Source organism: Anopheles ziemanni, chromosome 3 (genome assembly GCF_943734765.1).
Source record: "Anopheles ziemanni chromosome 3, idAnoZiCoDA_A2_x.2, whole genome shotgun sequence".
NCBI lineage: Eukaryota > Metazoa > Arthropoda > Insecta > Diptera > Culicidae > Anopheles > Anopheles ziemanni.
In genome coordinates this window covers 18325940-18352806 of record NC_080706.1, presented here as the reverse complement: position 1 = coordinate 18352806, position 26867 = coordinate 18325940, and the positions used below count along the sequence as shown (strand labels likewise).

At 45.1% G+C, this 26867-nt stretch overlaps 1 protein-coding gene across 1 annotated transcript in view; it reads left to right on the top strand.

Moving 5' to 3' along the window:
- Positions 1-26867, top strand: part of LOC131286539 (calcium uptake protein 2, mitochondrial) — a 46145-nt gene continuing 19278 nt past the window's right edge. Inside the window, exon 1 of the mRNA XM_058315501.1 lies at positions 1-213. Coding sequence (XP_058171484.1) covers positions 1-213 — 213 coding nt within the window. The remainder of the gene's footprint in view (positions 214-26867) is intronic.

The window sequence follows — 26867 nt, the reverse complement described above, 5'->3', positions numbered from 1 at the left end:
ATGGCGATGTACACAAATAGAATCGCACGGTGCTCGAAATCAAATCCAGTTTTTTCGGTGTTATCGCGAAATTTCGGTCACAATTCCAGTGCACGCAAATGGTTCCACCATCCGACCATCCGATACATCTGCCTGGTGAGCGGTGGGCTGCTGGCTTTTACCGCCGCGACCTACCGAAACCGTCCCAAGGTCTACGCGCTGCAGCTGCGGAAGGTAAGTGTGTCGGCCGGATTTGTGAACCCGTTCGCCTACCCTCGGTCAAGTTCAATATCCAGCAATCATGTGGCGTGTTCGGTAAACAAATCTCTTATCAGTGAGCCCATTAAACGTGGCGTCGGACGGAAGAAGTGCGTGATTGAAGTGAAAAATTTGTGCACCTGTGGTTCGTGTGTTCGTGCGTGTGTGTATGCATGTTTATCATTGCGAAATGTCAGACGAATGACTCGTCTGTGACAGTGAAATTTGTTTTGAGGAAGGTCATCTACAGTTCCAGGAAGTGCGTGCAGAGGTGCTTACGCTACGTCTTATCTTTAAAAACGAAACACATGATGCTGCGGTCATATATGGTGTTGTCTGGCAAACGATGACGGTTCGATCTATTTTTGGAATGCTATTCACAGCAATAGCAGCATCGCGGGCGTCGTACTAAAATGCAACAACTAAAGCCGTCCGTTATCGTGACATTCTAAATATGTTTAGAAAAGGTATTCTCAGGTGCAATGGTGGTGAAAAATTACGCGGAGAATTGCGACTAATCCTAGGAAAACAACGTAATCCAAGTGTTTTGTAAACGCCACACTACCCGGTGTAACAATGTTTGTGTTTCGAGTTCGCCGACTCAGCGTAACATGCACATTAAAACTGCCGTGAGAACCGGGTTTTGACGCACCAATACCATTGCAAAATTCTTTGCGCCGCACAGTGGTTCAGTTGCAGGACGGATATCAGCTGTTCACAAATGTTTACACACAAATGTGATGGTTATGAAATTTTGTTTTATAAGTTTATCTAAAACAGAAACCTATTGGTGATATCAGTTTGGTTTATTTCGACTAAAAGTCGGAATACGAATCCTGCTGGAATAATATCCATTCTACTTACTTATGTATTTTGTTATCTTTTATTTAACTATTTAAATATAATGATGTGTATTTTAAAGCGGTACGTAGAATAAAAGCTAAGTCAACAGCTGAAAGATATCTTTTGTAAAATTTTAAAATTAATAATAATAGATGCGCTTGTATGAAATTGTACAAAGCCAAGAATATTGCATATTTTTTCAATTTATATAGTTAACATAGATGCAGTAAACGTATAGCATAATTAAATGTCGATACCAAATGGACATGGTTTTGGGTTGAGATTAGGCAGGTTATGATTAATTGGCTGGTGTAAATATGTTTTTAGACATTTATTTGCATTCTATTCAAAGGTCATTCCTCATTCAAGAATTGTAAATTTGAATGTTAATTGATCACATTCACATTCACTGCGACCTTACAATGTTGCATTAGTCGCACCAACAGGATCAATCAATACTTCGATATTCTTTCACAAACTCTGACCCAGAACTCTTTCATTCCCGATCGTAAAATTTTCGCCGCACTCTCGGTAAATTATCTTATCGCAACCTAACTTCGGCGCAAATGTTCAAAAGGAGAAAACAAAATCCTATTGTCCCGCATCCGTAATTGTTTAATTAGCGAGGTTCGCTTCCCCATTTCCACCCGTTGGCGCCACGTTCGCAGAGGGTCAAACGAAAATCTAAACATTTGCATGACTCTTTGCGAGGCAGTTTTGTTTGCGTGTGTATGCGCGCGCCATGGGGCAAAGTTTTCACTAAACTAGGTGATAAGATACAGTGGATGATAAACCAAGCGCCAACCTATGCCGTACCGCTTATCGGTCACTGAACCCCAAGCCGAATGGATTCCTGTAGAAGAAGGGACGAGGGGAAGGCGGCATCAAAGCAACATCAGAATTCAAGACAGTCAATATTGACTATGCGAATGCAAACTATCGTAACGCTATGTGCCGTTTTATTTTTGCTTCTTTTTCAAACGTCTCGGAATGTTTCAGAACTCAACAAATGGGAGAAACCGACCGAGTCCGGTTTACAAACCGGTAGTAGTCTAAGGTGACAACGGTATTGCATAATCCTAATCAAACAGTGATAAGATCATTTGGCGGGGGATTACCCTATGACATCATCGGCTTTAAATGGAGCAAGCTTCAAGACAAGTTGCGCGTCGTTTATATCTATTGCAATACGATTTTGCAGTTCTTGATTTGTTACATATTCGATCTTTATCTGTGGAAGAACTATTTGTAATCTGACTTCAAGATATCGTCTTCAATCAATGCAGGCATTCCCATACTTACAAACCCACGTCATCTCCTTAAACGATCGCCGACTATCAATTCCATCATCAACACCTGTCGGAAAGTCTTTACCGAAACGGACGTTGTCGAAGTCGTCGGTGACATCCTTTCGAGGATATTCCAGTTGAACGTCTATGAACAACCAATCAGGTCCGATGCAAGGACCAAACTGGAAAGTCGCGTTTCGTGGACCCCACGGGAAAGAGCGTACAGAAATAAACCCCCGCCGGGAAACACCGCAAATGGACACTTGCTGTGACGTGATCGAGAGTGTTCCCTGGTAGAGGAATACACAACCCCTCTTAACGTAAGGGTTCCTCTTGCAGCAGGGTGCGACATTCAAAGGACAACCGGTTGATCGCCTGAGAACAGTGTTTGAGCGGCCGTTTCCGCAACAAGACAGCAACCGGCAATCGCTCGAATGCAACCGAACAGCCGGGAATGAGAACGAGAGTGACAAATTCGAGACAATCTTCCCGTTTTTCACCCCTGGCTGAACGAGCTTATAATCCACCTAATTAAACCGGCTGACAGCCGGGGATCAATCATGTTCGTTTTCCCACAGCCTATTTTTCCCATTCCATGCTACCCCCTGCATGCCCGCAATGACTCGGGAATCGACCTCTGCCGCACGTTGGAGAAGGGCCGAGCCACACCGAGTTTCCGTCCTTGCGCGTTACGCACCGATTAAGACACGACCTGCCGCACCGTGCTTTTAAAGTGTCGATCCTCGCAATCACAACAATCCCGAAACGAGCGGAGGTTTTCACGATCAGTCTTAGGGTCGAACCGCAAAGCGATGATCACTTTCCAGGATCCTAAGATCAGCCAAAAGAGGGATGAACAAGCGAAGGCAGAGGGTAGGAAGGAGCTGAATGTACGCAAATGCGACAACGAAATGTCGTTACGTACGGTGATTTGGATTCGATCGTGGGTTTCCCTTTTCTCTTTGACAAATTGGTACAATTTTTCAACGCAACCACAAGGCGGAGCTTCTGTTATTGGAGGCGAACAGCTTCGACTAGTTTACGCGCGCTCGTCGATGGTGATGTCTTCTTAAGTGAAGCATGGACGCGTCTTGCGATATGCCTTTCTACACTCAATCGCAAAGAGCCCTGCCATAGTTGGTCTTCTTGTTACATGTGAAAAAACTATCGAGTAAGGATGGGATTTAGAACAGTATGAATAATGTTTTCTTTTAAAAAATATGTTTTTTAAAGAACTTTTCTATATGTGCGGTCTCCAAGACTTCTAGATATTCAATTTTCAAATGTCGGTAGAGAAGATATTAGTTTTTTCAATTTATCAAACTATAAATTCCTCTCGATATTCACATGACGCAGTTTTTTTCAATTTTTTCGAGCCCCCCTGAGAATTGTCACCACCATATTAATCAACACTAACGTTAATATGTATTCTTCTCAGGGTTTCTTTTTCATAATCAGGCTCCAGGATGTGAAGTGACGGGTGTTTGCTGGGTTTTCCCATCACTACCATATACTTCATGCTGTTTTATACAACAAAATGGAGAACTGTGACATCAGTTCGAATATCAATCAGTTCACCTGTTTGTTATTAAATATCGACAGCATTTGGTGACGATACTAACGACGGAAGAAACTTTCCGGATGCCCAAGTTGGAAGTGGGAAGTTGGATGAATCACTTGGTTTTTCTTTATGCGACAAACAGCATTTGCACGTAGGCAATTTTTAAACGTAGGTACATAAACTATGGCTGAATCATCGCACAAGAGGATTGGCGAATTTAGATTTTATTAGTTGCACCCATTGTCATCCATATGATCAGATTAATTTCGTTGCTCACGTAAAACGAATACTGTTGTGTGTCCCTAAAAATGTTTAACTATCCTTTAATCAAACAACTCGTTTCCAGTGGTCTACCTAATTCGTAGCAAAGGCGTTTCTAAATCTACCCTCAGGTCACTCATTTCTGCGCACCGTGGAGGAAGCGAGTGTGGTAAAATAATTTTACCTTTCAACGGTATCCTACCGCCCCGATCCGGTTTTGTTGCCGTTGACTGCAGGGAATAAAATGTTAGCAGCAAGTTATTTCGTACAGCGCGCCACCAGGACGCAGAGGCCGGTTGCAATCGCAATACGTCCTGGTGCTTATGGGCAATTATGATTGAATGATAGAAAGCTTTATATCCCGGGACAACCATTAATTACCCCATACCGGGGTGTAGCCATGTCATGGGATAGCATTTTTACGCCATTTCCTCCAGATTGACTCTGTGATGATCGTAACAAGCAGTTGGACATTGGCCAACGCGTGCCAGAAACTTTTGCAATTGCACTAGTATCATGTTAGCAACTAACCTGCGTCTCACACGGAAAATAGGTTGAACAATCTGCCCATGGAAAGCTTGCCTTCTGTAAACAAATCCACCCCAAAACCATACCATATCTCATCTTGGGTGTTCCTCACTCATCATCTGCGCGTTGAACAAATTGAATTTCTTCCCCTTTTGTCGTTTATTAAACCTTATTCCTGTGTCAAACGTGATGATGAGTTCGTGAGCAAACACAGCAGCATTGTGGGCAGATTCATCAACGCCTTCTGTCCGGCCTGAGAAGACGAGGATCGTCCATGAAGCGTGCAACGTTAGGTCGGATTTTAATCGGCGACCAAAACAATTCCCACAGGATCACAAGATGAGCACGATCGCTTAGATGGAGGTACATTTTACTTTTAGCATCGAAATGCTGACTTTAAATGACACGTGACAGCTAATCCTGTCTCTACCCCAGGAGCATTAATTTATGCGTCGTGCGACAAATCGCGTACATTAACATACAAAATACGAGCGTACATTTAGCGTCTATTAGAAGAGATACAAATGCCTTATTGTACGCTCTCGTAACGTTTCGACCTGGCGGTTGCCTACATGTAGGCGCTAAATGTAAACGGTTTTTTCGGTTTAAAAATTGAAAATTCAAATCAACAGTTACATTTTCAGTTTTTATGGATTATTTTATTATTTCTTATACCTCACCCATATTTTTACAAAAGTAACGCCTAATTTTCTAAAATTAACGAGTTTTGTTTCTGATTTTTTTCGCTTCTTCTTAATCCGTCAGTTATTAAACGTCAGAACGAGGGGCTTTGCTAGTGCTGTCAAGAGTTTCCTACCAGTTTCCTACGAGTTTCCCAGCTGTTGCGGGAACTGAGTTCGACAGTTCGACGGAGGAGAGTTCGCTATGTGGAGATGAACAGTTAAAGAATATTATGTCGTTGGTAACCATCTTCAACAAGAGTGAGAGAAATGTTCGCCTTCTGAAAAATTAAAAAACTTCCACAAATTATTTGTTACTACTTACGCAATACGGAATGGCGTCTTGCTCTGTATAATGTAATACGGTAAGATCCTCGTGATTCGCCCCGGTTCCTTCAGTGGAGTCACTTGAGAGCGTGTTCTTTGTGTCCACCATCTAATTCCAGTTTACTTAATTCCAGAGCACAAACACGGTCCACATCAGTGGTCGGAACGGCGACCGCTGGAAACGGCCCCTCTTCCGTTGACGATCTCATCAAATCTGCAATAATATATTGTTGGGGCTGAAGCATACCGAAATACAATTGCATTCAACTTACCAACCACTCTGCCATGTCAGGATAAGAAAGTGGGACTGCAATGCACAATGCATTCATGACCACAAACAAACATTCCTCAATTACCGGTTCCCGTACCGTTTTGTTAAACGATTCACATTTGTTTTTGTACAGAAAACATGTTTAATGTTTCGAAAACTTACAATGAACACTCACTTTTCACGTTGGTTTTGCTATTAAAGCAAAAACAGTATTTTTTATCGACTGGAGTCTTCTAAGCACTGCGCACAAGTTTGTTTTGGTTCGAAGACGTCAAACAACAGAGTTAATTTGGAGGTTACCTCATATAGCATCTGATTGAATTTGAATGTGATATTGAAGTTGAGTTTTGCCTATCGAGGTTAGTGGAAATCAATTTTTCACCATCACAACCAACAACAATTCATAGGCAGACGACAATGAGTGCAAAAAAATACGTTTAATGTTTTCTTTTTCAATCAACGCTTTTTGTTCTAGATGAACCAACCTCCTTTTTATGAGTGTGTTGCGCTGAGCACACTAGCGCCCCTTCTGATTGTTCCTGTGTGACGCGGATGGTTTGAGAACCTTTGGGGTTATAGCCGTTATGCTGTGGTGTTATGTTGCCCATCGCATCGATTAACGAATCGTTACTATGGCTATCGTACGATCGCATCATTTAACGTAGCTGGGGTAGTGATAGTTCCTTTTGAAGGTTTCATGTTGTCTAGCAGAAAAGAGGGTATAATTTAAGAATTAAGATACGCCTACGGAAGATTTAAAGCTTTCAAAACTTCAATTCAAACAGCAAAAAGGTACAAATAATTTTTGCCCTTCTCACAATGTTTTCCGTTTCCTTAATTGATGCATAAAAGCTGAAAAATAAATACTATTCATCGATGGTGAGGCTACTTAAAATAAAAAGTGAATGATTGCGATTAAATGGAATGGCATTGAAGTGTGCCCTTTGTAATAAACTAATAATCAAATTACAAACACAAATTAAAATTATGTAATCGGCCAGGCATCAAGCGGCACCAATGATTATCATTTACGCGTAATGATTCAATCAACACCTCCATATTTCATTCGCCCGGTAGAAAATTGGCATCATTTGCAAACCGCATGCACCCGCCTCGAACCGATCCACAATCCCCTCGCTCGTCGGCCCGGCCCCTCGTTACATTTTCAATTACATATTACTTAGCGGACGTACGAAACAAGTCCAAGCGGTCGTCCTCGGTTCATTGGAAAGTTGGAACTGTTGATCGGGTACGATCGTGTGGATGGTAGCCATCGGCTGCAGGAAAATTGCTGGGTTGGCAAAATAGCCGTTATCTCGCTTGACGACACGATCCGAGATCGCTGCGATCGCTTTACGGGCCCTTGGGGGAAAATTTTTGCCAACCCAACACCGGGAGAGGACAAGATGCAGAAACGAAAAGCGCAATCGGTTCACACGTTTCACTTAAAGGGGGCGTTTGATTTATTCACACACTGGAAACGGATTTTCCCTTTCTTCATGTGGTATGTCCTCGATTGGTCAAAGGAAACCCTTTTTCACTTTTCGCGTTTGCTAACAGTAGTGCTTTACTTGAGACGACTTTGGTTAATCAGTAAAATAAATTTCTAATAAGAACATCTTTTTCCATTTTTAGAACCACAAAACTGGTGAGAATTACAAACCAATGCTGATCCTTTGAAGCACGAGCAGCAGCATCCAGTTAGGTCGTTGAACTAGCTCGATCGTTTCACCCCGAGGGCTCTGCGGGAATCGATAGAAAGCATACCGTTGCGCCGTTTAATTGCAGTTTCTAGAACGCACGTCAACCACCCCCACGCATGCTCACCCACCGTTGGGAGGAAAATGTAAAACGGTCCTTCTAAAACTGGCCACTATCAGTGGAAGAAACGCACTTGCCGTCCTCGAGCGCACGCAGCTCTTAAGGGCTCCTACGGCAAGCCGACGACCGTTTCATCAACTGGGTAATTTATGGCTCCGGTCGGCGAAAAACCCAAGGAGATCGAAATCGCACGCCGGGCAATTTATTGATCGCCCTCAATCACTTTCAATTGGGTTTCGTTTGTGGGTGAGGAGCCGGTGCCCGTGGCCGGTGTAACGCGGTGTAACGGCACGCGCTGGTTTTCGTTCAAAGGGTTGCGAAGGGCCGTTCCTTTGCTTGTTTTTTCCCCGAGAAGTGAGCAATATCAAGATATTGAAAGTGCTTGACGATGATTTACGCTACCGAACGGGTTGTAATGCGGCACATATTTTGGATTCTTCGGAGCTGGGTCAGTCAATAGGTCCCGGCATCGTATCTGCATCTGTGCCAGCGGCAACTTCTGGTGGCGGATGATCAACGTCATCGGCGTTGATTATTTTGTTAAAAGAGGTGATCAACGAAGGATAACGTCCGCAAAAACACCTCGTAAATTATGGCCGTTGCCGTCCGCGAGGGAAGTAGGAGGAATTGATCGCGCGAAGTGATGACCACGGCGATAAAATCTTCCCTTCCATTCGATGATTAGTTTCCGTCGGTGTGTATGTTGTGTTTATATTACCTCTTTTCCACGCCCGCATGTTGTTTGATTCGAGCGCTACAGACCAGTGAAGTCCACAGTATTCCTAAATGCATCATAAAATGTTGCAAATGGCAAATTGGTAGCATGCTGCGTGCCGCAAGATTGCACATTAAACTGGAGCAGTAAACGATGATAAGATGTGATTGCTTTCGGTCCAATCTGTTTGACATTGAAACACTATCAAGTTGCCTCGATACTCTGTAGTTTTATTGACCATATTTTATTGCTTTTCAATTAATTTTCTGCAAAGAATGTAAGGCATTCTGAAGGCTCTGTTTTCTTCTTTTCAGTCATCCATAAAAAATCACAATCTGTTAAATAAATGCATTAAAACTCCACAGTTACAAGTCCCCAAACAAAACCATCAAAACTTCCGTATTTTGACCATAATTGTATATTATTATCATCATTTATTAATAGGTCCACTAATATGGCGCCATTTCTCACCGTACAGTTCTCAATTTTGCATCTTAATTTTCGTTGTTATTTTTGCTTCACGTAAGCGCCAAACGCACGAGAAGGTATGCAAGCCAATGACTGCCTCCCATTGCACGATGGCGGCATAAATCTCCGATGCTGTTGCGAAGGACCTTCTGGAAAGGAGGTCTGCCTGATTGAACATTTTTCTTTTCTACTTTCATTGCATGATCTTTTCGTTATCTTCCGTAGCTTCTCTTTGCGCACGTCAACGTTAGTATGGTCGTGGCGCCATAAATTAAACAATAAATGATTAAACTTACACCCCTTTTTTTCACCACTTTTAGCGTCCCAGTGATTTCTGATCCGTGACTGCACGCAGAACAGGACAACTTACTCTCCTTGCAAGGATTGAAGCAATACCTGTGGTTTTCCCTGGGTTCGCCTGTGCATTCTCAAAATTCCACCGCACGGCAAAGGATGGCGGATATTAATCATATCGGTGCGTGCGGGCAGATGCAATGGGAAATAGTGGCACACTTGCGAACTATTAAATTTATTCGCCCCCCTTGAATCACGTTCCCAAGAAAGGGATGCCAGCTGGTGGCGCATTTTAAACCATAACTTGCCGTGTCCACCCGCCCGAGGCCCTAGAGATATCAACAGACGGACGGACGGACAGTGGTCTACGTGCAATTTTGCTCGTAGGCCGGCCAACAAATTGCCACGGATTTTGCATAATCGTGCCAATACACGGGGGGTGTTGTTCAAGGGTGGGCAAAAAGAGCGAGATGAATTAAAACTAGTGTGTCGACTTGCGAATGTTGGCAGATATCCGGCCCAACGGCACGTAAGCAAAGATCATTGCGAAGGTTTTCGTGCACTTGTTACACATGGGGTTGTAGTTACTGTGTTTGAGAGTGGTTTTCTTTCGGAGTGATCCGCGATAAAAAAAAGGTTTGGACTATTTTTGGACCTGCATAAAAAAGTACTCAATATCACTTCCTACGCTAAATAACTCAAACACAAATTCACCATTGATTCCTGTTGAAAGAATCTCTTCATTTCGTCTTATCTATTTCGAAATCGGAACAAAGCGTACGCATTTAAAAACAACCTATATCTCCTCGGGATGGGATTAAATTTCTCACGCTCCATACCGGCATCTCGGTTCAGGGTCACGGTCACGATGCAAGGCAGACCTATGGCAAACACGCCGAGAGACACCAACGCAGCAGCGCCCGGCGCGCGACCATATTTGGTACACGGCAATATCCCGCTCGCGAAAATTTGTGCTTCACATTGGAGTGGAATCATGTTTCTGGTGCGACCGCACTGACATAACCGAATCTGATGCGACAAATATGAAAAAGGAAAAAATCGTCCCAATACACTTTCCCTCGCGAGAGTATATAGAACTCGAGAGCCCAGTCTGTCTGTGGCCTGCGTACGAAAACGCAAAAGAAATCCCCAAAAAAAAGTCAACATTTCCTGTTCTGGTTCTGTCCGGTAGTGGATCGGTTTCGGGGAGACCCGGTTTTCGGTTTTGGCCAATAAAAATGGAACCGTCCGTCCACCAACCTCCCACCCGATTCTACCGAATTAAAAGTGCAAGTTTTTAGCGCACCTCGAATGCAGATCCGTTGACACCTTCGTTTACAGCTGGCGGAAAAGAAACTGGACGGTGTAGTACTTTTCGAGGTCCATTTTGCTGGTTTTGCTGAGATTCGAATCGAATGTAGTCACTCCTGGAACATGTTGGGTTGGGTGGAACAGTGGTCGAAACAGGCCAACATTTTACGGCACTAAGCCAGGATATGAAGTTACATACATATGACTTTTCCGTAAAACTTTAAATGTGTCCATGAGCCATAAGAGAGTCCCTTGAGAGACGAAGAAAACGGCATCGACATTAATGGTTCCAAGGAACGAAGCCCGAACACTGCAGATGGAGTTGGGGTTGAAATGATCATCTCGCCAGCAGAACTAACGTCTTCGGGGGGAACCAGCAATCGGAGTTCAACGTTTGCTTGGCAACCAGCAATCTCCAGAGACATGCCAAAATCCCCTGAGCAAGCGATGAAAAGTGAGTTGCAGTTTAATGTGATTCGGGGAGCGGGCGCCTTCCTCCTTTCGAATGCTTGCAACCTGAAGCGATCGTGAACCGATTTGACAGTTCCTGGACTTTATGAACCCGACAGGTTTTTATTGCGCTCCTGATCTCCTGGAACTCCTTCCCGGTTTGCGTTCTTGATTTTCCCTGGTACACTTGAACTTGCTCAAGGCGCAGCGTAGAGTGACGGATCCGAATTCAATTCTAACCCTTCTCGACCCTTCCGAGACCAGGTCACGACTTCGGCCAATCTATCTATACTCACGGATCGAATGTCATTGACACAAACATCCCCCCACCCGTACCTGGGCTAGCTGGCAGTTGCCCCTACGGTGTAGATCAATCTCCGAAAGTCCTGAGTGCGGGTCGTGTGCCATTCACCTTGAACTCGAAACGTTCGCCCCCGGTCTCGGGCACACCGGAGAGTGCATTCTAACAAGATCCAGATCTACGTGCGCATGCTGCCGAAGGTGTACCGCACGCTGGCGAGTCCTTGCGGCACGGGGAAGCTAGCTGTGCAGGCGGGCAGATACATTTCCATGATTCATGGACAACGAACACGCATCGCTCGGTACGATTGGGACATTCCAAAGATGATGCACCGCCTGGAGGCAGCAAGAGAGCAGCGTACGCTCCCGGCGGAAAGGGCGAACTCGGCAATAGATCGCGCACCGTAGGAATTATCAATTAGATCTAGTTCTGTGGGCATACGTTGACGCGTTTGAAAGCAACCTGCACAGTGATGCTGGTCTTGAATCTTGCTTCTTCAGTTTTCTTCAGCTCCGGAAACATATTTACCGAATTCCTAGAACGAAGGATTTCTTTCGGGAAAGATAAACCTTCAAAATATTTAATACCAGCATAGTTAGTTTTGTTGACTACTGAAAATGGCTTTTCGCTTTCACTTCCCACTAAGGTCAATGACCTGTAAGTTCTTTGTATTACATAAAAGAACCTAAACTATGTGTTTTATCAGACATACTATTTTAGGACGAACGAACTCTTAAGCATTTGGGGAATTTATAGAAGAACGCACGTTATCGTCCAAGTTCTTAACCCCGCGACAACCCAATAAGACCAATCAGTGTTCATTCTGAACTGAAACAAATCGCTAATTTATTTGACAATACCATTTCTCCAAAACTACACGCGAAAGGCTATCGGCGAATAGTTTCCAAATTTATTGCAACATAATATAATCGATGTCGATAGAATGCTGAGCAAGCCGCCCAGCGCATGCGTACGTACCTCCTTTTAACCGTTCGTAAATTAATAGTTCCGTTAAGGCTTCCGCCCAACCGCTTGCTATCTAAACTGTCCGAATCAATTTCACTATTAAATAAACCACCCATCCGATGGCTCAATCTACGCCGGAATGCCGAACGGCTTGTGACGATTTTCGTGGACATTTTTCTTCGTCGTTTTTTTGCGCGTAGGACGCAACGAATGTGCGTGAGGCGGTAAGGGCGACGATAGACACGGACACCCCCGGTTCGCTTGATCGTTATTTTATTCAAACGACTTCGTTGAACAACACCGACTTTCTCGCCGCGACCCGAGTTGGAGTTGACCGTCGCTGGCCGGAAGATTCCCCATTCCCATTGGGGTTTTTTTTTGCTGGCAGCTTGCTCTGCCTCCGGTTGATGGGCTCGCGGTTGGTTGTAACTGTTTTTTGATGAAAGCAAATTTCTTTCATGACAAAACATCAGCGTTCATCAAAACACAGCGATCCCTCGGGGACAACAGCCCCAACAGCAAGACCGTTTATCTTCGCGATATGCGTTCCCAAATCAGATATGATCACAAACATTGCATTTGTGTACCGTTCTACAAATGGTTTTGCATCGTTTTCGGTCAGGGGCTGTGATTTAGATTGCATTTTGGGCGCCTTCCCGTTGGTGTTAACGTGAAGGACTCTTGTTTTTTCTTCTGTTGCTTTACTGGGTCTTGCTTCCCATCAGGCGTTCCCCTAAAATGTGCCATATAAAAACATTTGCAAAATGGGATATTTATTGGCCCATGCTGTTCGTACGGTGGTGAACTGTCCTGTGGAGAAACCCCGGCGGGAAGTCTCCGTCGCCGGAACGTTTCGATTAAGTTTAACGTGCACTTGTTACGCCCGCTGAGCACACGCGACCTTTCTGGCAACAAAACGGCACTGAATTTTGGCTTTTGGGTTGAAAGTAACACAACAAAACACCACCATTTTCTTAATCTGGTTTAATTCCCGTGTGTTGCCGCCTTCGCCAGCTTACAGGGCAGATTAATGGGTTGTAAAGTTTAATATACAATTAATGGAGGTAAAAAATGAAGTATTTAGAAACACTTATTGCAGATTTGTTTTTTACCAACGAACATATCAAAGTAAACGACAATAATTTAACATTTACGAGGTTTTGTATTTTGGTTCTTTCTTATCTACCTTTAATGACCCCTGCACTGTATCCTTCTAATCCTCCCGCGCTAGCCAGTAATTATCGTTCTCAAAAGGACGATCATCGGTGGAAAAAGTTAAGCCCCATAAATTCCGACCATGTTTACGGTCATTATCGATGGCGCTGAAACGAATTTATGAAAACAACACCCCGGGATGTCATAACGTTTTAATGAGGCAAATCGAATCATATCGAACTGGTTCGGATTTGTTTTATGCCCTGACATTCTGGCGGCTCCGGTTGGTGGACGCTTACCCCGCGGTAAGGTACTGCTGTGCATGGTGCCGCTTCCTTAAGCGACAAGCCAGCGATACCCGCTCACCAACACCGGCAACACCTCCACCACCTCCACCTTAGCGGCGCCGACCCGATGAGAGTGGATGCGTTGCCTTAGAACGTTATGGCTTTTCGGAACCATCGAGCTTTCGATGGCCTGCGGTCGTACAATTTATGGCTATCAGGGATTTTGTGGATGAATCGCTCTCGAACCCGTTCGAAAAGGAACCCTTCCTATAGGTTCGATATCCGTTCGACGCGCACGATCACCTTACCAATGCCGTGCGGGAAGGAAGCCGCGGCCGTGATTAAAAGCCCGCACCGAAAAGGGTAACCAAATATTTATTTATGCACGCGCTGCCCCTTAGCGCCCACTATTAAACGGTCGTTTTGAAAACGACGATGAGGGGAAGAAGGTGATGGGGGGCTAAATGTTACCGATTTTCCGTTCGATCCCCGGGGCACATTACACCACAAAAACCGATCATTTTGAATCGTTCTATCAAAAATCCGCCCCCGGGGAGGACAATCAAACGGAAAGTTTTACATGACTAATACCGATGTCGTAGGATTACCTTTTGTGAATGCACTACAAACAGCGCTGTCAAAGATAAGGTTGACTTTGGTCCGTTTTTTTTAACACAACGGACACTATGGCCGGCCTGTGAAATGCAGAAAAGTAATCTATTGGTTATTCGAAACAGTGAACATCTGTAGGAAACGCAGTATAGGAATCTATTCATGGAGTTGTATTTATATGCGATTTATGTATTTGAGCGATATTAAATTTTGAATTATTTTCGAAAGCATTGTTGCTTGAAATACTTAATCCAATTTCCGCATAATATTTTACGTAAGTTGTGCAGAATAATATATTAATTTCGAAATATTATTATATGCTTTAGTATCACTGGAAAAAAAGGTAACATACATAACATAAGATAAATATACAATTTACAAAAATCAGTTTTTCGATCCAAACTTGACAAAAACGACGAATTTCTTAGTTATAAAGATATCTTCAATTGCAATAACACAAAGAATATTATTCAGCCAAAAACATAGTTGCAATAGTATAGATTTTTAATTGTCTTTTTAACAAGTTTCGTTAAGGGCAGGATAGCAATAACAACAATGGGCTCTGTAAAACAAAGTTTCACATGCACCAAAATTGTTCACAACGAACTTTCGGTGGTGGTGTTAAATTGTTCAATCAAGTAGTTTTTTTTCCTTCCTACAGCAGCAGTTCTATTTAAAATTTGAACATGGATTGGACCTGGAGAATAAGATCCACTGCGATTGATTTTCAAGTGTGTCCACCTTCGCCACAAAGGGACCGACACATTCGAACGCGATCCTCCGGTGATTCACATCTCGTGCTTATCTTAATCCACTTCACCCTACAACATCGCTGGAACATGCATTTCGTGCGCTTCGCTACCATCGTTCTCATTCACACTGATTCCGGCTCGAACAGCGACGCCGGCTCGCGTGGTCTTTTCCGGCTGCATTCCCGTGGCGCGCCAGAAGAGCACCACCCGTTGGAAGGTGGGAGGGAAAAGCAAGAAAACCCTTGAATGTCTTGCCTCCAGAAGAAAGCTTCCACCCGAAAAGGGACACGATTATGCTCGCGGGTGATGGGGAAATCAATAAAAATCGACCTCGCACAGTGTAGCTTATTACAATTTCTCCTCCCGTCTGTTTGCTTTGCGAGGTGCCCCACGGCCCATGAGGTCCCGGCAGGGAAATGCTTCCCAAACGATACACGGCGACCCGGTGCCGATCGGTGTCGGCATGATTGCCTTTGAAAGTGCGCCTCGCCGAAACGCGGAAATGAAAGGTTTAACGCCTTTTCCAAGCAGGTGAGAGAGGACTGGAAGGGAGTTGAAGGTTAATGTTGTAGGTGTTATTGTTTTTCCAATCACCCTCCCCCCGCCCCGCGCCATCGGCCAGGATCAGTTTGCGCGCGCGCGTTGATGATGTTGGCTAGTTAAAATTTATGTCCCTTTGGCAGCGGAGTCAGATCGGTTGGCGTTGATTAGGCGAACCCGGGGTGTGCGAATGCGCAGGCGTACGTTTAAATGAATGGGAGGGTGGAACTGCAGCCACACAGATTTATCCCGCTTAATTGATTAAACCAACTTCCTTCGGCCGAATGGGAAAGCGGGCTCCCTTCGGAGGACCACACGCCACGCAAGTCGCACGTGTGACATTCTTCTCGGTAAAGCTTCCGAAGGTTTCCTTTACCCACGCTGGATCTCAAATTTATTGCGTGAAATCCGGCTCATCGCCGTGCGCCGGTAGCCGGTAGTCGATTTTGGCGCAATATTTTACCGCGCACACGAACAATAGCATTCCGATGTCGAAAGGCCGGGCGGCCAAACAACGGCGAAAAAGATATCGATCCCACCACCCACGGAAGGACGCCGGTCAGCATCTTCTTCTCCAGGTAGCTTAGAATTATTATTCTCCCAAATATGAAGTTCACGATGGTTTTAAAATTTTGGAGGAAAAAAACTCCGGGGAAAATGAATTTGCACACACACGGAATAATTAATCAAGGTCCACGGGGATCATCTTCGGGCGGACCATAGAGAGACGAGGGTCGTACAATCGAATCGAAGGGAGATTTATTGAATTTATAAAATGCTCCCAACCAATTCGTTCGAAATCTTACCTTTTTCTTTCCAACGAAGATGATCCTCATGCCAATTTAAAAAAAAAGCGGACGGCCGCTCGAGAATGGAAATGTTAAGTTTCATGAAACCCGTTCCGAAAAGTGCACTCCTTCCGAGGCGGTCCGCGGTCATTGTTGTGCGCGGATTATTAGTGGCCATAAATTTTCCCTCTAACCAAATTCTGCTCCGTTTTTTGCTCCGTTAACGATAAACGGTGATGAAGAAAAAAGTAGGAGATATGGGATCCCTTCGTTTCGCGGCGCGGACCGAGGACGGGGTTTTGAAGAGGCCACGTGGAAAAGAAGGAGGACCGCAAATCACCGCCACCAGTAACCCAATGCACTGTAACGTATGTCTTCCGAAATCGTTCAAGACCCGCGATGCCGGGACCGGGTCGGAGAATCGATCGGTCATCGGGTGGCAGCGAAACATTGGGTTGCCCGGAAAAGAAGCCCCCAATGAGGATCAGGGTTTGGTCCACTTCGGGAAAAAACGGGACAGCAGCAGCCGCAGCAGCATAATTTGTTATGATCATTCGAAATCGAGATACGATCCGGACGGACGGACGGTCGTACGAATCAATTGAGTTGTATTAGGTGCAAAGTAGGTGGATCGGACCGTCGTCCGATTTTGGGGAGCACGATTTATATCAACTCTTTCGTTCCGATACCGAGGGTGTTTTTTCGGGTCCCGGTTTCAAAAGCGCACGATCTTCATCGCCCGAGACGACGAGACCACCCGAATCAGACGTTTCTGATCTTGCTCCCCCCCTATTCCCTGTCCTATCGTCACAAGAGGAGGTGATCGATTTGGTCAAATGATATCTTAATCGATTAGAGATAATTAAAGGGCACACCGACCGCGAAAGGTGTGAGATTAAAGCGTGATATCGGTGTACGCTAGTCTAATGGTGTCGTGCAGTCGAGTGGAGTCGCAACGGGAAGGAACGATCACCAGAACGCTCGCATTAAAGATCGACAAATGAACGTCCCTTCCGGTGAACCATTTTCCTGGAAGCTAGACGGTTCCCGGAACGGCTCTGACAAGGTACAAACGACGGAATCTTGTCTCCGATCGAGAACGGGCAGCCCAATTGTTGGCCGCGAAACGATGATTTATGATAAGATAGAAAAAGGTACCGGCTCGTGTGGTTGTACAACAATGTTGCGTTTGTGCTACGCTTGATGTCAGGAGGAAGACTACGCTCCATTTATTACCTGGCAGCCGAGGAATGTTATTTCGGTAGACACCGCTCGATGGTTAAAATCATGCCCGAACCTAAGCACGGGTGGTTTAGTTTGAATCAAATTTGATTTGTTTACAACCACAATACCAATACCATAGTAATTTTGATATTTTAAATCACTCACAAACTTACTTAAATTCCGCTTCAAATAGCAAACACACATAATAAAAAGGAAACAAAGCAAATCGACTATGTTCATTGGATTAAGTAGGATACCGTATTATTAACTCGGTGTTCGTTATCTGGTTAGTTAGCATAATTGCAGTAATACATGCTCCAAGCGGACTAGCTACGAAGGTAGACCTTAATTCGAATTAAATCTTACATTCTATTGACCCAATGCCTACATACTGGTTCATCAGACCACACGCTAAACACTAACTCGTCGATTTAGGCAGTCTTAAGCCAATAGATTTAATAAAAGCATGCCGCAAAGCACCCACCACAGCTTCAGTCGAAAGCAAAACGGTCACCTGAAGGGTTTCTGTCCGATATCGAGCAACCCCGGATCCGATCGTGTCCAGTGCCGCGGATTTGCATGCCAAATGCGCAAGAAACGCCATCTACAGCTACACAACAAGTGCACAACGCCCCTGTTTTCTAGCCGGCCACAGATACACACTCGAGGCATTAGCTTAAAACACACAAAATAGCGACCACAGCAAGCGGGCCTGCTGCCAAATAGAAAACGAAAAGACGTAAATTTATGAAACCACTAACCGTCGTCGTCGTCGTCGTCGTTGGAGAAAACCGAGCCGCTCGTGGCGTATCGATCGTTGAACCAACCGCGTGCCTGAGCCACTTTCGAGCCCTACGGGGCAGATGGAAAATAATAAATACTGCCTTCACAACACCACGGGGACACGTTGGGGCAAAAGTGTGGCGTTTTATCAGCCGATTGATTCAAAGTGATCTCGTCTCGACACGCGGCCGCTCGCTAATTCGTGCTCCTTTTAGAGGGTTTAGAGAAGTAGCCGCCGGTCGTCGTGGTGCTTTGATTCAATTATAATGTCTCAGCCGGTCCTTGGCTTGCTTGGCCCTAGCCTTCGGTTGGGGTGGAACGGACAAAGACGGCTCTGCTACCGATCAGGGTTTCGGACCAGGCCGTTCCTGAGGTTCGTGCGAAAAAAGGGACGTGGGCCGTGAATGAAGCCGGACCGTGCACAGCCCCATGTTCCGGAATCGCCAAAAGTTTCTCCCCGGGCAACATCCGAAAAGCCAGAAGCCGCTCAAAGCCTCGACGAGCGGCTCGATGGAAACGGTATATCCGACAACCGAACGGATGCTCGATATGGTTAAATTCCAAACACCCGGCCGCAAATCGTTGATTTCGAATGAACAGCGGCCGGCGATCTCTCGTACCGAAACCTTTCTTGTTGATCGCGCTCTGTCCTCGGTGTGAAATAATTTACGCTAATTTATTCTGTCATAATTGTTACGATCCGCATAAATCCGATCCGATCGTACCGGTGGAATCCCGGTGCGAGCGCGCGCTTTTCTCAACCGAGGGCACCATTTGCCCGAAGCCGCCGCGTGGTTCGCTGCAAAATGGTGAGGAAAGCAAGGCGGACCTCCCTTTGAGCCGGGGAGAAAGATGAGCTATGGTTGGACTTTTTTTCGGAGGGTGCGGTGCAAATGGAATGTGGCTTACAACCCTTCCGATGGCCCTTGTAATCGACACCTAATGTGTGTTAATGGTTGGGTAAATTATCAAAACATACACCTTGCTTCACAAGGCAGAAAGCGGAGGTACAAGCGTTAAGGAAATCGTTAAGTTAATCGTTATTTAATCTTAATTGTTTATATGTATCTGTCAGTCGTAGAACGAAATAAAATGTCACCGCAAAGTTGCAACGAAAGTGTTGAGTAAATGATAATTTAAAACCTGTTTTAATTCGTCCTTACATATCACCTTGTCGTTCGTGTCTTCTACCACATTGACCGATTGCTATAAGATTGATTTATTAATGCAAAATTTTCTCATTTTCGTTTTCATTACAGGTATGTTGTTATGGTACACGTGGTAATTACTAAACGTGCGTATGGCATCTCAGAATATTCCGGCCAACGCTAAACGGCAGACAAACGAAACACATCGCAAAGCAAACGCTACGTGAGCTCCTCGCCGGTATGCCACCCCGAAGTGACCGATAATTAGATGCCATGTTGCTGGCTGCCTTCCTCCCACTGATCAACGCCAACTACCAACCTCCAAGCAGGGAGAAATGGTTAAGGAAAGCAGAAAAAGGAAAAATAATTCTCGCCAAAAGAGATCAAATTTCTCTCGTGTTTCCACATCCGCGCGACACCCGCTATAACTTATGCCGCATCTGCCGCTGGCGGTGGTTTTGTTGAGGGTTTGTTGGTTTTATTTTCGGAATCAAGTCCAACCCGGTCAACGCTAAAACACCGGTTCGTGGCGAACCAAACGGTTCCCACACCCACCGCATCGCCTCGTGTGGCCTCCTCGGAACTTCTGGCAGCCTCGGAATCCCCCCGATTCTTGGGGAAAGGGAATTCGTCTGATTAATAAACCGAATGGGAGATTTATTGGGAAGGACCTTCCGATACGTGTCGTGCGTCGTGGAACGCGCCTGCACCGCCACCACGCGGAAAAGCACCACGCTGTGGCGAATGGATCGTCTGCTTCAGCCGCTACGGCACTGGATGTTGCTAAACTTCAAACGATCTAAAAATTCGTGTGATCAATATCTAAACATCGATAACACGTTCTATCGGCCCGATCGGTTGGATCGTTTCACACGATCATGGTTTTGAAAGTGCTAACCGGGTGGAAACAAGATTTGGGCTTCGTTCAAGAAGAATGCTGCACTCATAAATTTAATGTTCGATAGCGAACACATTCGTTCGCGTGTCGTCCCGTTTGGACCAATTTCGGTACGGTCGGTTGGTTCCAATCGAACAACATCCGGAACGGCGGCAGTTGCAGTTGAGTCTCCGGGAAACACTTTCCCACCGAATGCAGCACGTTATTCTTGTTGTGTATACCTGACCGGGATACTGCAGACAAAGCTCACAGGTGACATTGGATCGAATGTAGGTTTTTAAAAGGAATGTCAGGAAATTGTGTGAATGGCACTAATTCGCTTGTAAATGATCGTGTCGTATAAAAAAAAAACAACCCACCGCAGGAGGAATCGGTGATGCTGAATTGTTTATCCTGAACGATGAAACATTTGCATTTGTATAGGAAGCTTATTGTTTGCGCCAAGAAATAATTACCCGCCGCTTCGGACATAATGTATTGCACCATTTCAGACTACATGCACCTACAGTGAATTGCTCTTAAGGTGGATCGAATTTGCAATTCTAAAAGCTTTATCTACCGAAAAATCTAGCTTTTGTTCATATACCTAATTCGTCACTTAGGATGAAAAATATCATTACACCCTGTTTTCATTATTTTTTTGTTGGCATATTTTCTTGGAGTGGCAGCGTTCCTTGTGAAAATTATGCCACGTTAGAACTGCATTGCAAATCCGAAGCACACGGCAGCAAAGATGTATATCCAACCAGTTAAGAGGTTCGAACGCCGCTATACAATTGTATTATGAGTAATTACAGGCTATCAAGCTCCGAACACGCTGAAACTAATGATTGACACGGTTGCAGGCAACAGCTATTCCCATACCGCCATAAAGATCATACTTTCATAGATATTTAAACAGCCGATGCATGCAGTGCTATACCAAACGCCAACTGTCCACGTTCTGGAATCAAGATTGCATCGCGAAACCGTTGACATAAATTCCACTGTAGCCACTCAAAAGTTCAGACTCGTTGTCGTGTTCTGAACAATAATGATTAGGTATGGGATTGCCGCAGAAAGTTTACATACTAATGTCCGCACCTGTGCCCGCGAGACTGCTTGTGTAATTATAATTTGTTATGTGCAAAAGAAGTGCAGCATCGAGTTTATCCAATAAAGAACCGGCCGGGTAACAGACGCAAACTTATTGCTGCCGGGTGGATTTCGTTTTTGACATTTATACGCCTCCAAAACGGTTCCCTATGAAGTGAAGGTAATGGTGGGGGATGCAATCAGCATCTACACTGTCCGTTTTCTAGGTCAAACACTGACCTTTGGTTACAAGAAGTAGTCAAATCTCTACACTGAAAGTTACTTTAGGCCCGATAAAATCCGGCGCCAGCCTTTGACGATCGGCCACAATTAAAAATAACCCAAGCGCACAATTGATCGCGTGTCTCATTTGAATATCTCAATCGCAAGCAACACTTCGCACTTCTCAACACGATGCGGGTTATCCGATAAGCTTTTCGTTTGCTCCTTTGCCATGTCGCCGCCAGTTTGCTACCGATGGAGTGCAGTGTTGCGATAATGTGATAATTACTGTTTGTTAAGAGGTGTTCAATTAAACCGAACGCAATTGCCCACCCCGCCCTTCATCACCCATGCTCGGACGCGCCGATAGGTGGTGAAAGGGTCCTCCACGGTGCTGACACTTGTGAGGCATGCTCTAGTACGTCTCACATGCGGCAAGGGTGAGAAGAGGTGAGGCTACCCTTGGTTGACCGGTTTCTTCTCCCTTTTACTCGTCATCTAACGATCGTCTGGCACCACTCACTCACCACCCCAACGCGTTATCAAGATATCAGACAACGGTTGCTGAAAACTCACTCCGGTCGCAAATCAAATGAACGACCAATCGACCCTTCTGTCACCTGTCTCCGGAACTGGAACTGGAGCGAAGCAGGGTAGCACGTGATTCGGTCCACCCCGTGAATGAACTTGGAATCGATTCGCCCTCGAACAGGGGGGGGACGTGTAATACACGTTTCGCATATTTGAAAGCCAATTAATTATGATCCGATTATGTCCAGCAGAGCAGCAACAAGTTAAATTACTGGTTGTTTCTTTTTTTGATTTGCATAGTGGACTGTTCATTGGCGTCAATTATGTTATGGCGTTGTCGAACACTATGGCTTGTAATGACTTAACTTATTGGGGACCAGAATTTTGTTTTGCATATACAACAGGAAGAAGTCTTGGCGTTAGAAATATTAAGCCGTCTAACAGATTAATGCCAATCAATTGGGATTTAAACAAATTACCAAACTGTAAGTTTGAAAGTATCGCGCGTTAATTCGTAAAAAGCACGATGAAGGTTTTTACCTTGGAACAAAACCTGGACGGGGAAGATAGAACGAAACACCTTACATTTTATGTTTCAATATAAATTGTTTTCCGGGCCAGGCCAACCAATTTAACATACCCTAGAGCTGACAAAATGGACGAAACTAATGTTTTGTATGAAGAACCGATCGGTAGAAAAACTGGTGCCCCACTAAACCAGTTCGAACTACGCCGGGAGTGGCACGGGATCTCTCAAGAAGTTGGGGTGCGAACATTCGTCAATTCAGCACCTACCCTCCCAAACGATCCAAACGATCTTTCCGGGTGCTTAGCATGAATACATCAAAGTTGCACCACATTACTCAAGCTCAGCGCTATCTGCGATACATAAATCGATCGCTGGAAGGGTGTTTCAATATGCTAAAAGGGAAAAAAAACAACACCCAAAAGAATACTACTAGGTAAAGGTGGGAAAGAAGATAAATGAAGTCTAGACTGTTTCGATCGAGTGATATCGAGATAAATCACTTCGGTGCATGCATCAACTGTCGTGCAGTATACATCAGCCCCACGAATTCATGAGCTTCATGAAGGGAAAAAATCGTTTTTAATTTTGAACCACACGTTTCCGACTTCTCCCACTTCAAGCATTTTTTTACGTACTTCCTAGTCATCTAACGATGCATCAAAATCTTGTCCGCGCTTCAAAATCGTTTCACGTTCACTTGCTTCTCCATCGAGTTCTTCCTTCGCAACCGACCGAGCGATCACCGTTGTGCGGGAACAGATTTATGAACTTGACTGTGGTATGTTACCCTCGAAGAAAACAAGGGAGAAAGAGAACGAAACTGAAGCCTCTTCTAGAGGATCCTTCGGTCCGGTGACCATCGTCACGATGGTGTTCCGTCCAGCCTCGATAACATCCAACATTATTGAGTTGTTTACGATGGTCCATATTTTAATTGGCCAAAGAAATCACCATTAGGCAAGTGGCGGGTTTCTCACTGGCCTTCGGTTCTCTTTCGCAGTCGGTTTTCTCGGGTTTTTGGAAGGCACACGCCGGTGTGTCGGCACATGGGCCGGCCAGCGATATCGGTTTTATGCCGTTCGCTTGATCATGAATATCGATCGTACTGCCTTCTGGGTAACATCTCCATCCACGAGAGTCGTACGATCGAATATCAACGAAGTTGACCACCACCGAAGAAATCGTTTTTTTCATCATATACTTACTCGATAGTTTCAAATTTGTTGCATAGCTTATACTACCGTAAAGGTTTTCATCGGTAAGAGGTACATTTTCCGCAAAGATTGAAATAAAAGCGAAAGGATTCACCGCATGCCATCCAGTTTCTGAGAAACGCGTGCGCCTGGCACCAATATCGATGCAACAAGGCAGTACTGTGTAATTTGTATGCTTATAATGCATGATAAATTACCACCCTTTATTGCAACGTTAGAAGCCAAAAAGCTCACGGTTACCGAAAGCAACCTTAGATAGTTTTAAGTGAGTATCTTCTGCACTGTTTATCTGCCTTAGTTAAAACAAGTGAAGAACCATCGAAAAAATTAACACCAATCGATCGTCTTTATTATTATGCAAAGGAAAAGCCCTCCGAAACACAACCTGCACATTAGCTCGTGCGAAGGGATGGAATAAAAAATGGGCGTTCAATATATTCACACATCGTTAGGCCCGAGACGCCGCGTACTGCGAGAATGCTGCAGGGCACCGTACACCGCTCTGTTGCCGCCTTTGATTTTGGCCAAAGGTGCGAAAATATTCCACGAACTGGTCACATGCATAACTACCATGAACCGAGCGCCAGGAGCAGGAATATGAAAAACTACCCTCCCGGTACCTCACGGGGTAATCTTCAACCTGCCACCAGGTTTGGACACCTCTTTTCCTCCTTCTAACCATCGCCGAGTCGGTGTTTTGTTTTCTTTTTTAGCAAGCAGAGCGTGTAAGCGCACCTCCCCGTTCCGCTATTATCGGATGAGTTAGATCACATCAAACGGAGATGCCGTAGAATGGGCGGTGGTGCCGTTTCAAACCGGGCATGGAACGCATAATCATAAACATCTTCATCAAATGCAACGGAAGCATCGGAGTTTAGCCACGGAAAAAGGGAGCATAGTGGTAAAGCGAGTGAAGTTGCTTTTCATTCGCTTTTTAGTGGCTTTCTGGCGCGCGTGCTCCAATGGAGTTTTGTTTTTTTTTAAAGAAGGCTAAGCCATGGCTGCTGCTGGGAAGTTTCTTCGACGGTCTCACGATCCCTAGAGGGACCTCCGCTACAATCTCAACCGGGCGCTATCGATGCGGTGCAAGATGCATACGATTGGGCCACTTATTGGGCTCGAAAGAGAAATTCACTGAACAAAAAAAAAGTGACGCCAAACCTTCCGACCTTCTCCGGAAAGAGACCAACCTAAAACCACTTTGGCAGATCTTAGTGTTGTACAGGGTTGATGTTTTACGATGCACCGAGCCAGCTCGACATATCATAATCAGTATCAGAGCCGGAAGACACGAACTGCCCGCCGAAGGGGCGGCTTTATTAGAAGTGGAAGAAGAAAATACCCTTACGCCTTGCCGGTAAGGTACGTTCAGATAAACCCTTTCCTGTTACACGACGTTGGCAAATGTGAATTTTATGCAACCGACATGGGGCCAGTCGTTAGCGTTCAGGTCGGAAAGAGATCAATAAAATAAATATTTTGATAATAACATATCTTTCGCATGTTGCGAATGAAAAATTGCTTGCTACACATTTGAATCCACTTTCGCGATCATCCTTTCCCAATGCGTTTCTCCAGAACCGGTTATTGTTCCACACGAAGGGCGCTTTGATAAGGTTACTTTAAGATGTCTTGTTTGATTTAAATTTGTCCAAGTTTTATGTCTATTGTGATGATACATTTTCCACGTCATATAATATTCTACACTCAGTGAACTCAGTAAACTTAAATGCACAAGTTGCCCCTGCCCCTCTTACTTTCATCGGGCTATCGTCAACATCAAAGACGTTGCTTTCGCGACGGATATAAAGCCCTATTGTCGCTCCTTCTTCCCAACTGCCCTCACTCTCCTTGTTACCAATGTTTGTTTACAAACTCCCAAGAACAAACCCATCATCCTCCCAGTTTCGACACACTTTCTCATGCATTATTAACGCTAAATGTATCGAGAAATGGGAAATTCCTGCCGATACCGCGGGCATTCTGTTCAGCCCTCGCCCAGACGAATCGAAATTCCCCTTGTGTCGCTTGTGCTGGAATGCATTACTTAACGTAACGCACCCCGTATATGGCGCACATGAATGCTTGAGGGATTCATCATTAACGCGCGTCTGCAGGGATCCGGATATGAGGCGAACCGAGATGGAAGTGCGTTAATTTGAAACTGCTCACTGCGCCGGGAAAACACACCATAACGAACAGTTGCTTGGGCAATACTTTACACTAGTTTCTTCGCCGGGAATAAGGAAGCGGGTGCGTACTGTTGCCCTTAGGCTCGGGATGAAAACAACCGGCTTCTCGGGCGTGTAAATGAGTTTTAAAATCGAATAATTACCAACCGAAAACCCCGCGCAGTCGCTTTTATGTTTTCCCCCCCGGCATCCGTGGCGTGTTTTCTTTTTTTAGTTTCCGCCTTCCACCTCGAGGGTAAACTTGTCACACTCTGGATTGCCACTTGCTGCTGCTGCCTGGTAGGGTTGATTGCCGTGGAGTATGTGCTGTCGTCACCGCGCCTGCCAATCATGTTTTCGCCGTGTGTGAGCTTCTGGCCAGAAACTAGAGCAAAGAACGGTGGGGTCCCCCTGTCAGGTTCTAAGCATCGCGAGCCTGAAGCCATGTGACAGCGTTCTTAAAGCAGTGGTTGGGATGAATGATCCGATCACAGGTCACAGACGCGACCCAACGACGTCCTAGGACGCATCCCGAAAGGCGTCGATGCAGAACCCCTCGCCGTTACAGCATGTTTCGGGAAAGCGAACGAGGGAAACGGATACGAACGCGTCGATT